Raw genomic sequence first — 15673 nt, forward strand, 5'->3', positions numbered from 1 at the left:
CTTTCATCCAGTTTGGAGAGATGCTCTGATCCAAGGGGGGGTCTGTGTTGTATATCATAGTCTTTATCATTGTCTTTATCATAGACTTCAATGTGCTTCTAGGCATTGATAAAGCCTTTTACGTTTTTTTGTATCCATCTCCTGACTTGTGCCTGTCCACAGCTTTATTCCGGAGATCTTTTGAGAGTGCCTTGCCACCCATAGTTGATTGTTTGCTTCATTTGCACTACCTGGGACTGAAATGCTCCAGGAAAGCTCTTTTCATGCTAAGCTAATCAAAATGACCACAGCTGATGACATTCAAAAGTCAAATGGCTTTTTGTGCCGTTGAGAAGGTGATTAGCTACACCTGATTATGTTTGCAAGTTATTTTTAGGAGGGAAGGGGGGTGATACTTTTCCCAGCTCGGTGGTTCTCTTTTTGAATCTTTTTTAAAATGTTTCTGACACGGTGTTATATCTTTCACTTGGATGTTATAAGTTACACAGACCTTTGCACAGTTGCACCAAGAAAATACAGAAAAAAAAGAGAACCATCTATTACCAGCCTTTGAGTAAGTACAAAAAAAACTAATGCTTTTTAGGCTTTATTCACAATGGGTATCAAGAATGGCACTTTTTAAGAGCCTTTGACTTTTTCTTCCTCTTAAAGCCCCTCTGTGTGCGCCTATGTGTCTTTGCACACACAGGCATTTAGGGGCAGAAAAAAAAACCACCGCCAGCATGTTCAGGAGTGGATCGTTTTTCTACAAAAATCACACAACGCGACTAAATGCACTAAGAGCCGGTTCACACTGGGGCGACCTGTGAATTCGCGTGCACCGCGACTTCGGCGCGACTTGCAGGGACTTCACATAATGGAAGTCTATGCAAGTCGCTCCGAGGTCGCCCCAAAGTAGTACAGGACCCTTTTTCTAAGTCGGAGCGACTTGTTTCGCTCCTATTAGAACGGGTCCTGTACTACTCAATGGACCGCGACTTGTCAGGCCAACAAGTCGCCTGACAAGTTGCGGCAGTGTGAATGGGCTCTTAAAGTGGTTGTAAAGTCACTCGTATAAAAACATGTAATCTCCTCTTACGTGTAGGTTTATTGTGCAGCATCTGTAGTTTATTAAAAATAATTCCGCAAAATACCTTATTTTACAGCGCTGCTGGGCGCTTACATGACTTGCTGGTGCTCACCCTCCTCGATCCAAACACTACAGTGGGAGGGGCTGTGTTTCCCCGCTGATGTCAGCCAGTAGGAGAGCGGCAGGAGACCACGTGAGCGCCCAGTGGTGGTGTAAAGAAGGTATTTTGCAGAATTATTGTTTAAAACTACAGATACTGCACAGTAAAACCTTCAAGTAAGAGAGGGGATTGCATATTTTTACACTAGCAATAATACGGCTATAGCAGCTAGCGGGGAGAGGAGATGGCTGAAAGGCAGGAAGGGAGGGGGAGAGAAGAGAGCAGCAGAATGACTGAGGCACGTAAACTGACCATGGTATTATGGCTCGGCAGCCATGATAAACGTGGTCAGCTCTCCGAAGGGGAAATCAGAACCAAGCAGGATCAACCAGGTACTGTAGAAAATAGAAAGGGGCTACAGCTTGCAGGGATCTTCAAACTATGGCCCTCCAGATGTTGCGGAACTACACATCCCATGAGGCATTGTGAAACTCTGACATTCACAGACATGACTAGGCATGTTGGGAATTGTAGTTCCTGAACTGGAGGGCCATAGTTTGAAGACTCCTGTGGAGGGACAGGAGCATCTAGGAGCTAGGGCTCTCTTAACACTTAAGCATTCATTCAGTCCAATGGCCAGAATAAATTAATATTCTGACCAATTGAATGAATGAACGCTCAGATGCTTGATTCCCAGACACTTGTTTTTAACGTTGCATAATCTTATGGGTTAATGGAGCATGCTCACAGACCACAGCCAGGTAACCTTTTGATTGCCAACATACTACTGTGACTGAAAGTAATGAAGTTGGAAGGTTATCCTGAGAGCCAGGCAGCTGGCATTTTCATTAGGAGAGGTCTCTGTTTCTCTCCTGAATGGTTCACTTTAGAGTCATTTTAGACATGACCAGTCATTGCTGTCTGACCATAACCGAATGTGAATGACTTCTTGGCTGTGACAGTGGCTTTCTCTGCCAGTTGCTGCATGCCTGTTGCATGGGTGTTTCCCAGTGACAGCTGTGTTATAGTGGGGGAGAGAATGGACACACATGCAGCCTTCCAGCTCCACTGTGCCAAACCAGCTGTTGTCTGTCTCTCCCGGAAGTGTGGGCTGCCTCTGCCTTACTGGAGTTCCAGCAAGACCGACTTTCTCAATGATTTCCAGGCACCCAGCCTCGTAAAAGGGAAAGTGGAAGTTTAATGTGGATCACTGTACATAAGGAGAGAGTGTTCACATCCAACACAAAGTGTGTGACCTCTCTCAATGGCTTCTTGCATGTATTAGATATGGTAGTTGCTTTTGCTGACCACCGTCCGAAAATGCTACTTGCCTGGCTGATTCCACGAGAGTGACCAAATTTGAATATGCATTTTTTTAATGGTAGACTTCTCTTATTGCAGTCATCAAACTACCTTGTTCAAAGCTTGTTGGAGTTGTCACCTGCAATTTCTCCCCTTTCTCTCATCCCGGGTCTATCCCTAAGGTCTCTATCACACAGCCGGGGCTCTACCACCCCTCCTTTTTTCATTTTTTAATTCATCTGAGCAGGGCTTTTCTGTTGAAATACAATAAATCTTGGATTGAGAATAATTTGGCCTGAGCCAAGGCTCCAACCAGACCACTCCCAAAACGCTTTTTGCCCCACCCCTAGAGCTTATATATGGGGATAATCAATGAGCCCATACACCCAGCTATGCCTACCTGTGAAAATGGGTGCTGTGTTTTAGATGTGCAAAAAAAAAGACACCAGGGGAACCCAGATCTGCAGATTTTACACTCCTGAATGTATCTACACTCCTAAATGTATCTAAGAATGTATCTACACTCCTAAATGTATCTAAACACATACTTGTGTAAATGTGTAGCCATTTATTGGAATGAATAGGAATTGTACATGTCTAAACTTTGTGCACATTTAAATGCATCTAAACAGGAGTACTCTAGATGCGTATTTTCTGCTGGAAATTGTCATGTGAATGGACTCGTAAGCCAGCCATAGATGAATCCAACCTCGGCCATCTATGGTCAGGTAGGTTGTACTGAAATTGACCAATTGATCAACTTTAGTACAACCAGCCCGTCAAAATCTTTGCATGCAATTACTGCCGACTGCTATAGCCACTAGCAGTGATCATCGTGTTGTGCAGGCAGGGAAGGCTCCCCACAGGAAGAACACAATAGCGCGCTGCTGGAGGGATCCCCTGTCAACACTGACTGTATTGATAGGGAAATCAAGCGCGCAACCTGTGGTTAAAGGAAAGAAAATCTCATCATCTATGGCTTGCCTTGGGTTGTGTTTCCCCTGTCTGTGTTCCTCTCCCTTCTCTGTCCCCCTTTATCCCCTGCCTTTTTTTATGGCCAACTTTAGCCTAGGTTCACACTGACGTGATGCGGGAAAAGCAGCAAATCCTGTGCGTTTCCCTCACCTTATTTCAATCAACAGTGTCCATGCGATCTGCGGCAGGTTGTCAGTGTTAGATGAACGACACCCCCAAAACAGATCTCAAAATGCAGTGCGATTGCCATAATTGCATCGCATGCACGTGAACACACTTATGTGATGCAATTTAGGTTTAAGAAAAAGAGTCCTGTACCATTTTGCTGTGGATGCAGTGCGATCTGAGCCATAAAAATTGTATGGTTCAAATCGTATCGCACAGACATCGCATGTGATATGCACAGGAATGCGATTCCTGTGCAAATCGCATGTTGTTTCTGCAACGTACAAGTGTGAACTCAGGCACCATATACTATACCAGCGGTCTCTAAACTGCAGCCTGGGTGCCGGATGTGGCCCTTGCTTGCTTTTATACGGCCCAACGATGGGGCATGATTCTTCACACCCTTTGAGACCAACGATGGTGCACAATTCCTCTCACGGACTCCAAAAATGGGACATTGTTAACTCCCACTTTTGCCGGGACACTTTCTACTTCCATTGCCCACAGTCTGCCCCCCTAAAGTCTGAAGGACAGTAAACTGGCCCTTTGTATAGTGCATGGGTCTCCAAACTTTCTAAACAATCTGATTGTACAATCTCCTTTTGGATGATCAACTATGTAGAGCAAGGACCTGCCTGATTTTTAAAGCGGAGTGTACACAGATCAAGATTCAGCTGGTTTAGCAGGGATTGGCCAAATTCTGTTCAGTGTGTGTGGCTGTCACCGCTCAATTGACGTCTTTGGAAAACTTTTGTCGATCAGCTGATCAGTGTATTCTGACAGTGCCGGTCCTGCTGTCTGAATACAATGGCCTGGCAAGGAAATGGAAATGGCTTGTGTGAATGGAGGAATCTGTGACCACAACGCTGAACAGAAGAAAAAAAATGTATATAGCCAGCTTTAGGTTGTCCCCGTATTACGTACTTTTGGTAAATCTAAAGATTTAGAGATTGTACAATTAGGATGGTTGGGTGAGTCTTGGATGGAAATGGACCTGGGGGTACTGGTAGACAACAGGCTTGGCAGTGGCATGCAATGCCAAGCCGCTGCAAACAAAGCCAACAGAATACTGGGATGTATAAAAAAGGGGATTCACTCCAGAAATAAAGAGATTATTCTCCCGCTCTACAAGACTCTGGTCCAGCCACATCTGGAGTATGCTGTCCAGTTCTGGGCACCGGTCCTCAGGAAGGATGTGCTGGAACTGGAAAGAGTCCAGAGAAGGGCAACAAAAATAATTAGGGGAATGGAGGACATCAGCTATGAGGAAAGACTACAAGCACTGAACTTATTCTCTCTGGAGAAGAGACGACTGAGGGGGGATATGATATCAATGTACAAATATTGTACTGGCAACCCTAGCATATGGAAAAACCTATTCAGAGAAAGGGAATACAATAAGACACGTGGCCACTCACTAAAACTAGAGTAAAGGCGGTTTAACCTTAAAATACGTAAGGGGTTCTTCACTGTAAGAGCAGTAAGGATGTGATATTCTCTTCCGCAAACAGTCGTATCAGCAGGGAGCATTGATAGTTTCAAAAAACTATTAGATGGGCACCTTAAAGACCACAACATACAGGGGTATACAATGTACGGTTAACAGCAAACACACACACATCATAGGTTGAACTGGATGGACTGATGTCTTTTTTCAACCTCACTAACTATATAACAGTGTATGGCCAGCTTTACTCTGCCTAAGGGCCATTTCACACGGGCGCTCCGTATGTCCGCAAATCATCCTATTTTTTTGCGGATGATTTACGGACATAATGTAAGTCAATGGCATTGCGGATGTCAGCGGATGACCATCCGCTGACATCCGATTTTCTTCCTTTCAGTTCTGTTCCGTTTTTTGGAACAGAACAGAACCCTATTTTTCCTCCGTTCAAAAAACGGAAAGGAAGCAAAATCGGATGTCAGCGGTGTCATCCGCTGACATCCGCAATGCCCATAGACTTACATTATGTCCGTATATCATCCGCAAACGGATGGATGATATGCAGACATACGGAGCGGATGACACAAGTGTCATCCGCTCCGTGAAAAAAAAAAAAAAAAGTGCCGGAGCGGATCGCAATGCGGTCCACTCCGTGTGAAAGAGCCCTAACCCAAGCCAATCTAACCCTACCTATTTATTTGGCTGTCTACTTTGCTGTACATCATAATGTGATCCTGACTTTTCTCATGCTTCCTCTGCATTATACATCCTGTAAGCATTAATAAACCTGTAGTGATTAAAGAAAACCATTTCGGAGGTGGTGTATTTTCATGTTGAACACACTCCTTTAGGTAAAAGTAAATGACTTTTACTGGAATTCTTCTGGGAAGATATCTGCAGGTGTATCTGTATCCTTGTCTGTACCCAGTCTGTTTTCTTTCTTGCCCACCCATTTTATTATTTATTGGAAAAGTTTTAGGACTTTTGTTTCCCGTCTCCAATCACTTCTCCTCTTCTATCACTTTTCGCAGCAACTGGTGTTACAAGCCAGTGCTTGTAATGTGACTCCAGACCGCTGCGTCTGCCTCCACCCGTCCCCTCCCAGTCCTTCAAATTCCTGTGCCGTGCCAGTGCACAAGTCATTCTTGTCAGTAGGTACACCGAGCATTGATGCCACACTGCTAGCTGCTGTACCAGCTTTTCATAGGTCATGATACTTGGCCCAGTCCTGGCCTCTCCTAATGCTTTACATAGGAAGAGGCACATGATCAATCCATCACTTCGGGAGAGAGCCCTCCGGCGAAATGTCTTCTATAGTCCTGGTAAGGTCTGATCGTTTTGGGGGGCTGTGACTCTTTGTTGCGTGTAGAATGGGAATGAATCGGTGCAACTACTACTTAGATTTCTTATAACACTTAGTAAGATGGCTGCATCTGCTATTCTGCAGTCAGGTTCTCTAACTCCATACATGGAGTATATTCATACATGCGTGTGTGTATGCAACAGGTGTAGTGGATTGTAATTACGTATTGTTTTATTGTAGTACTGTTGTTTCTTTTTACAGTTTATTTATTTTTGGATATTATGGATAATCTGTTACAGATGACAAATAGTTTATGTAGATGCATGAACAGAAACCTGTTTGGTGGAACATGTTACTTTTACTAGTCGATGGGTGGTCTGGTGTCCAGGCACTATCTAGCCTCTGCTGGCAATAAACATACAAGCTTGGTGAGGTTCTGTATATATGTATGTATGTAGATGGCTTTTCTAAAACTTTTTACTTTAAAAATTTATCTACAGCCAACAGTACATAATTATGATGGTCAGTGGGAATAATGCTCCTTACATTTGTAGTCAGGGGGAATAATGCGCCTTACATTTGTAGTCAGGGGGAATAATGATCCTTACATTTGTAGTCAGTGGGAATAATGATCCTTACATTTATAGTCAGTGGGAATAATGATCCTTACATTTGTAGTCAGTGGGAATAATGCTCCTTACATTTGTAGTCATTGGGAATAATGCTCCTTACATTTGTAGTCATTGGGAATAATGCGCCTTACATTTGTAGTCATTGGGAATAATGCGCCTTACATTTGTAGTCATTGGGAATAATGCTCCTTACATTTGTAGTCATTGGGAATAATGCGCCTTACATTTGTAGTCATTGGGAATAATGCGCCTTACATTTGTAGTCAGTGGGAATAATGCTCCTTACATTTGTGGTCATTGGGAATAATGCTCCTTACATTTGTAGTCATTGGGAATAATGCGCCTTACATTTGTAGTCATTGGGAATAATGCTCCTTACATTTGTAGTCATTGGGAATAATGCGCCTTACATTTGTAGTCAGTGGGAATAATGCTCCTTACATTTGTGGTCATTGGGAATAATGCTCCTTACATTTGTAGTCATTGGGAATAATGCTCCTTACATTTGTAGTCATTGGGAATAATGCGCCTTACATTTGTAGTCATTGGGAATAATGCTCCTTACATTTGTAGTCATTGGGAATAATGCTCCTTACATTTATAGTCAGTGGGAATAATGCTCCTTACATTTATAGTCAGGGGGAATAATGCTCCTTACATTGGTAGTCAGGGGGAATAATGCTCCTTACATTTATAGTCATTGGGAAAAATGTTTATTACATTAGTAGTCATTGGGAAAAACGTTTATTACATTGGTAGTCATTAGGAAGAATGTTCCTTACATTTTTAGTCCGTGGGCAGAATGTCACTTACATTGGTGGTCTGTGGGCAGAATGTCCCTTACATTGGTGGTCCGTGGGCAGAATGTCCCTTACATTGGTGGTCCGTGGGCAGAATGTCCCTTACATTGGTGGTCTGTGGGCAGAATGTCCCTTACATTGGTGGTCCGTGGGCAGAATGTCCCTTACATTGGTGGTCCGTGGGCAGAATGTCCCTTACATTGGTGGTCCGTGGGCAGAATGTCCCTTACATTGGTGGTCCGTGGGCAGAATGTCCCTTACATTGGTGGTCCGTGGGCAGAATGTCCCTTACATTGGTGGTCCGTGGGCAGAATGTCCCTTACATTGGTGGTCCTTGGGCAGAATGTCCCTTACATTGGTGGTCCGTGGGCAGAATGTCCCTTACATTGGTGGTCCGTGGGCAGAATGTCCCTTACATTGGTGGTCAGTGGGCAGAATGCTCCTTTTTTTTGGTCATTGGGAAGAATCTTCCTTAGGTTTGTAGTCATTGGAAAGAATGTTTCTTACATTTTTAGTCTGTGGGAAGAATGTCCCTTACATTGGTGGTCTGTGAGAAGAATTCCCCCCTTACAGATGGTTTAAAAAAAAAAAAAAAAAAAATATATATATATATATATATATATATATATATATATATATATATATATATATATATATATTACCAGTGACAGTGGTTACTTATGAGAGGCAGAAACTGCTTGGGACCTCTGGAGGCTGTAAGAAGACGGCAGCACTGCTAATTCAATAGCCTCATTCAACAGCTGTCATTTGTTCTTACAGAGTTGGTGGATCTACATGAGCTGTGTTTATAGAGGAAAACATTTCTGTAACAAGCTTTCCGTATAACCACTTGTTCGGGATTTTTAAATCCTCTTGCTCAAGTAATGATATGCTGCTTCCTATTGCCAGAGGTTCCTTCCTAACAAATCACAAAGTGGCAGCTTTTCTCCTTATGCCTGGCACACTATTATACTTTTTATCTTTTCGTTCAACCCAGCGGGCTAAAAGAAAACAAATAACTGAAGAGCTTGTGACAAGTTATCAGTCTCCCCCCCCCCCCCACTAAGCGATTGTTTTCTGACGGTGCAGCCCCTCTGCTAGAACACACTGGTTGGTGCTCTCTGCCTTTGGTTGGGATCACTGATCAGATGGCAATCGGCTGGCCTTTTTCAGTCATGCCCCTTCGACTGAAGCCAAATGTACGGCCGGCTTCTGTTGGACCCACTGCCGTACACACGGGCCAAATGTCCGCTATTCAGGCCGTATGGTACGGCCCTTAACTCTGCTAAACTAAATGTCTTAAACTACCTCCTTCCCAAGTCTAATTTTACACTTCGCTCCTACATGTAAAAATCTACTTTTTTTTTTTTTTTTTGCTAGAAAATGACTTAGAACCCCCAAACATTATACATATATATATATATATATATATATATATATATATATATATATATATATATATATATATATATATATATATATATTCGACCCTATAGAATAAAATAGTGGGTGTTGCAATATTTTATGTCACACAGTATTTGCACATCAGTTTTTGAAAGGCAGTTTAAAAAAAAAAAAACACTTCCATGAATTAAAAAAAAAAAAAAAAAAACAGCGGTAAAGTTTGCCCAATTTTTTTGTATAGTGTAAAAGATGTTACACAGAGTAAATAGATACTTAACATGTCTCACTTTAAAATTGCTTATGTCCTTGGAATGGCAGCAAACTATGGTGCCTAAAATTCTCCATAGGCGGCGCTTTAAATGCCTTTACGGGTTACCAGTTTAGAGTTGCACAGGAGGTATGGTGCTATAATTTTTTTCTCTCACTCTGACTTCACATGTGGTACGATTACCGTTTACATATGTGTGCGGGCGTAACGTATGCGCTTTACATTTTTTTTATTTTTTAAAAAGAAAATTTTTTTTATACTTTTTTTTTTTGTACTATATTGCTATCAAAAGGATAAAGGAAAGAGGTGTGTATATGTAGGGTGACATATAATTTGTATTTCATGCTGTCCCCCTAAAAATATATAGCAAAGGAAAACCTCTGTCCCCAAAGAGGGTTTTAAGTAAAAATGCAAGACGTTTATTTCATATCATACACAATATTTTAAAATCGCATGAAAGGAACTGGTTACATGAATTATTCCAGGTCCTATAAAAACTTAAATACAGACTAATGCAGGGATCTTCAAACTACTGCCCTCCAGCTGTTGCAGAACTACACATCCCATGAGGCATTGTAAACCTCTGACATTCACAGACATGACGAGGCATGATGGGAATTGTAGTTCCTGAACAACTGGAGGGCCACAGTTTGAAGACCCCTGGACTAGTACACCAGACAAATTAGTGCAAATAACTGTGCCATGATACAGTTACCAAATCAACAAAGGGGCATGTGTAGAGCCTGTAGATTGTGATTCCGGAAACAGTAATCCCAACATGTTTCGAAAACTGTAGTTTCTTCTTCAGGGGAGAGGGCACAAAAAATGTCTGTGATCGAAAATATCCATGCATACAATCAATATGGATTTAGATTAGGTTTTTAGGTTTGATATGTTTCCGAATCACCATCTACAGGCTCTACTAATGCCCCTTTGTTGATTTGGTAACTGTATCATGGCACAGTTATTTGCACTAATTTGTCTGATGTACTAGTCTGTATGTATGTTTTTATAGGATCTGGAGTAATTCATGTACCCAGTTCCTTTCATGTGATTTTAAAATATTGTGTATAATATGAAATAAACTTCTTGAATTTTTACTTAAAAACCTTCTTTTTTTTATTGTGTGCGTGCTGTAATAAACCCCAATTGGGGACCGATGTTTTCCTTTGCTATATATTGCTATCACAAGGGATGAACAACATCCCTTGTGACCGCATGGGCCATGACAGGTCCTCTTTATGAAGAGGTTTGGGGTCTAGTAGACCCCAAATCACTCCCCTGGCCTCTCACGCAGCTGATCAGACACAGATCGGTCTGATTGGCTGCTTTCCTGGCCGCTGATGGCCAGGTAAACAAAGGGACGGAACTGGAAATTCGAACGGACGACCCTAGTGCTGCTATACAGAAGTGCTATATATTATATAGTGCTATAATTTATATAGTGCACTTAGCCACTGTGCCTATATAATCTCTGTTCTCAGCTGTCCAAAGGACTTCGAGAGCTAGGGGTGGAGAGCGCAGTAGACAGATCTTTTCAGTGATTGGCTATTTGAGTCGGGGGGGGGGGGGGGGGCAGCATGTTAGCACAAGCTTGTTCATTGGAGGACATGCAGGCTGTTCTCCCACCACAGCCAGAAAACTGACCGTGCTGGGATGTGTAGTCATGACTAGCGTGGTCAAAAGATGAGAAAAATAAGATGGACTATTTTTCTTATCTTTTTGACTATGTGAACAGGAGCTGGTGTCCTTGGCCAGTCCTCTGGCCCTTTTAAATTTTCTTAGGGCTAGTGTGGTCAATTTGAAATAGAAAAGCAGAGGGACTGGTAGAATCACCAGAAGTTTCACAAAAAGGAGGCTCTGCAGAGGAGACAGCCGACAATGGCGGGGAAATGAATGGAAAGTGATGTCACCCTTACTATGGGGCTTCCATTGTCGTCTGTCTCCTCTGCACCCACCTCCACTGCGAAGCCGCGGCTGACAGCTCAATGTGGGACCAGACCGGAGCAGCTTTAGAAAAGGTTTGGCGGCTTTCTTCTTTACAGGGCTAGATGGGTTAGTCTTAGATCGTGGATGCTTGTAGATGTAGTGCTATGGTGGACTTCCCCCTTTAACCCTGATTTTGCATTGAAAGGAAACTTTTCTTGAGAGAGAGAGAGAAAAAAAAAAACAGATTATGACCAGCACATCATTGTAGGCAAATAAAAGCTCAATTTTCATTTTGCATCACATAATGTGTGCAAAAATGTTTCAGAGTCACTGAGGACCTTTCCTTTGGGCTCCCTGAAGAAGGTATCTTCAGATGGCCCCGAAACGTTGCAGGCATTTTGTGGTGGTGAATAAAAGTTTAAACCTGATTTTTTGTTTTTTTTTAATACACTAATGCGTTGGTCATAATCTTCTGATTTTCTATGTTTGGAGTCAGTTCACCTGCGCACTCGTCTTCATGGATGGTTTATGGCTTGGTGCAGTTTCTCTTAGTAATTCTTTCCTAGAAGAAAAACACATTCTGCAATTGCCAGGGGTTTATCTATTAGGCTGATCCTGCTTCTTCCATACTGTCAGGACCCAGAACATGAATGCGGAAAAAGACTTCTGACTCTTCAAGGTCTGTGATTTAGTATTAAAATCAGTAGGTCAGCTTAACAGCCAAGCACATGGCATTTTCAGGAGGAAATCTGCAGTGACAGCCCGTGTTCTCCTATTTTAATTTCCATGCCATATTTTTTTTTTTTTTTGTCCTCCCATTCAAGTGTGTTCACAAGTCCATTAAATGTTCCTGTGGTTGTTTCATAAGCAGTAAGGATGCCAATGATGGTTCTTTAATCTGGACTCTATTACCATTGGTGTGGCCCCCTTACTGCTATCTACTGGTTTCCCCTTTTTGTTTGGGGGTTCTTTTTTATGGAAGCAACATCACATAAGCAATTTGGCTTGATTAGAACATCATTCATATAAATTAAACACAAACCATAGGAGATCTTGGCACCTCCTATGTATGCGTTCTGGGCTTGTTTGTTTTTTTTTTTTTTTTTAATATGGGTGCAGCCTCACCAAAGCAATTCAGCTTGAATAATTGGACCAGTGGTTTTAAAACTGTGGGCCAGGGGCCCTTTGCTTGCCTATATTCCACCCTTGGGGCAGTATTCCTGCTACTGACACCAACAATGGATGCATAATTCTTGCCACTGACCCCAACAATGGCGGACCAATTCTTGCCACTGACGCCAACAATGGGGGACTAATTTGTGCAACTGACACCAGCAATCGAGCACTCTTCCTTGCCACTGATACCAATGCTTGTGCACTATTCCTCCCAGTGACGCCAATGCTGGGGCACTGTTCCTCCCTCTGACGCCAATGCCGGGGCACTGTTCCTCCCTCTGACGCCAATGCCGGGGCACTGTTCCTCCCTCGGACGCCAATGCCGGGGCACTGTTCCTCCCTCGGACGCCAATGCCGGGGCACTGTTCCTCCCTCGGACGCCAATGCCGGGGCACTGTTCCTCCCTCGGACGCCAATGCCGGGGCACTGTTCCTCCCTCTGACGCCAATGCCGGAGCACTGTTCCTCCCTCTGACGCCAATGCCGGGGCACCGTTCCTCCCTCTGACGCCAATGCCGGGGCACCGTTCCTCCCGCTGGCGCCAATGCCGGGGCACCGTTCCTCCCGCTGGCGCCAATGCCGGGGCACCGTTCCTCCCGCTGGCGCCAATGCCGGGGCACCGTTCCTCCCGCTGGCGCCAATGCCGGGGCACCGTTCCTCCCGCTGGCGCCAATGCCGGGGCACCGTTCCTCCCGCTGGCGCCAATGCCGGGGCACCGTTCCTCCCGCTGGCGCCCATGCTGCCCGGGGGCACCGTACCTCCCGCTGGCGCCCGGGGCAACGTTCCTCCCGCTGTTACCCATGCTTCCCGGGGCACTGTTCCTCCCACTGACCCAAGGACTATTTCTACTCCTGTTGACCTGCACAGTGTGGCCCTCCTAAAGCTTTAGGGACCGTAAACTGGCCCCTTGTTTGAAAGTTTGTGAGACCCCTGAATCAGACCATCATTTACTATATTGGATGTAAACAAAGCGAGATCTTGACATCTATGTATGCTTTTTGGGCTTGTATATCAGGACAGGGACCATTTCAGCTTGAGGCAGCGGAGAACCTATCGTCCACTACTTCAGTCTGGTTTCTAGATTGAAATGAAAGTTGGATGTACCTTGACGTCTGCACATGCAAAGTCCCTGGGCAGCCAATGACCGCAATATGTTCTGTCAAATGCAGAATTGTTTTCTGTTCTATTCACATCTGAATGTTCTGAGTATTGTTGCCTTCACCGGATCACATGCAAGTCTTATTTAAATGGCTTTGCAACATAAGCCTTGAGCGTCTATTTTTGTGGTCCAGAATGCTCATAAACAATAAACGTATTCAAGGAATGGTCTGGCCGGTTGAAATCATGCAGGTCTTGATTATTTTAGAAGATGACACACGTCCTGTCTATAATTAGTGCTAAACACGGATGAAGTCATTTTGGAAATAAGCACTGTCTAGTGGTCAGTGAAGGAGCCTAGAAACCTGGGGTCTTGTTCTCTGGCTTTCTGCGTAACCTATTTTTACCATGGTGTCTTATTCTCGGCTCCTCCAGCTTCTGTCTCTTACACAACATTGCTGCCCTCTTTTAGCCTCCAGACTCCTGGACGAAGTTTGCATTGAGGGATTCCCTGAATTTCAGAGCTATTAGATCTCTAGGTCTGGAAACCTCATGTCCCTCAGGCCTAGGGTCACCTCACACTTAGACTCTTCCCAAGGGCATCTGTGCTGTGGTAGACTGAGGGCCTCTTGTCTTTTGAAAATGGTATCTGGCTTATAGGTTCAGGGTAATAACTCTTTTCTTAACACGTTCTAGGATCAAAGACCACTTTTTGTACTGGCCTGATCAAACTGAACAGATCAAACACTGTTTTGTAAAGCAGCTCCCCTTACTATATGGCCATCTTAAATTACTGATGTTTTGATGTGTCTGACTAATCTTTTCTGATCCTGTTTGCAGGTTTAAAGTGCCTCACCTTCTTTGTTTCCTTCTAGGAAATGTGATATTTGGAAGTGTAGGCCTTATTTAGATGTACGGCACATACCTGTATGTAAAGTGGACCTTTTTACTGTTTACTACGCTTTGGTGTTCCCTGCCTCCCACTTCTGTATTACACAATTTTCATGTTTTGTGATTTTGTATTTAGTTTGATTTTTCTCCTCAGCCCACCCACTATCTTATTTCTTGCATTGGCGTACCTTCAATCATCCGCAACCTCCTGGAATATTCACAACACCCATCCTGGAAGCCTGCAGATCAGTAAGTGCCAAAGTATTGCAAGATGTTGCACCTGCACAGATTTTTTCTATGCAGATGAAAAGTTTTGTGATAGTTTGGCACTTGGGCCGGCCACAGACAGTTCGAATCTCAGCTGGTTCCTTCTAAACCAACCAAGATTCGAACAATGTGTGGGCAGGTGTACCAAGTTGATTGATCAATCAGCTTGGGTACAACCAGCCTGTAGCAGTAATCACTGTGTTCTCCTGGTGGCTCCCCACCGTTGGAAGAATACAATGGCTTGTTGGGAGGAGGAAATTAATCTTTCGTTCTTTTACTCCATGTCTTGGGTTTTTTATTTCTAGCTTTGGTATGCTAAAACTTTATACTCCAACAAAATACCACAAACTTGGGTTTTTTATTTCTAGCTTTGGTATGCTAAAACTTTATACTCCAACAAAATACCACAAACTGTGATAGCGATTACATATTTGAGGACAAATCAAAACATCCTACTTACCTGCTCTGTGTATTGATTTTGCACAAAGCAGCCCTGATCCTCCTCCTCTTAAGTCAAGCCCCCCCCCCCGCTCCTGAGCTGCCCCTGTGTGTCCATAGGAGCACAGCTCAGCCCTGCCCCCGCTTTCTCCACACTGGCTGTGACTGCTGTATTTAGGCCAATGACTCTCATGCTCATTGCTGGATCGAGACTGGACTTCTGCCTATACAACCACTTCAAAACTTAACTCTAGATATGATCTTTTTTGCATGGCTACGAGCTATGCAAGCCTTTATTGCATAGCTACAAGCTACACTAGCCATACAAGTATGCATATTATTATTATTATAATACAGAATTTATATAAAGCCAACAGTTTACGCAGTTCTTTACAATATAAAAGGGAGACCAT

General features: G+C 43.6%; 1 protein-coding gene across 4 annotated transcripts in view; it reads left to right on the forward strand.

Annotated features, from left to right (window-relative positions):
- Positions 1-15673, forward strand: part of ABL2 (ABL proto-oncogene 2, non-receptor tyrosine kinase) — a 111287-nt gene that overhangs the window by 67087 nt on the left and 28527 nt on the right. For 2 of the 4 annotated variants that reach the window (XM_082265505.1, XM_082265506.1), the window contains exon 1: positions 6223-6377. The exons of the other annotated variants lie outside the window; for them this stretch is intronic. In XM_082265505.1, coding sequence (XP_082121631.1) covers positions 6266-6377 — 112 coding nt within the window. In that variant the 5' untranslated portion in view covers positions 6223-6265. Of the gene's footprint in view, positions 1-6222; positions 6378-15673 lie in introns of those variants that run through there. 4 annotated transcript variants of the gene reach the window in all.

This window comes from Pelophylax lessonae (assembly GCF_965119305.1).
Source record: "Pelophylax lessonae genome assembly, chromosome: 8".
In the NCBI taxonomy this organism is placed as follows: Eukaryota; Metazoa; Chordata; class Amphibia; order Anura; family Ranidae; genus Pelophylax; species Pelophylax lessonae.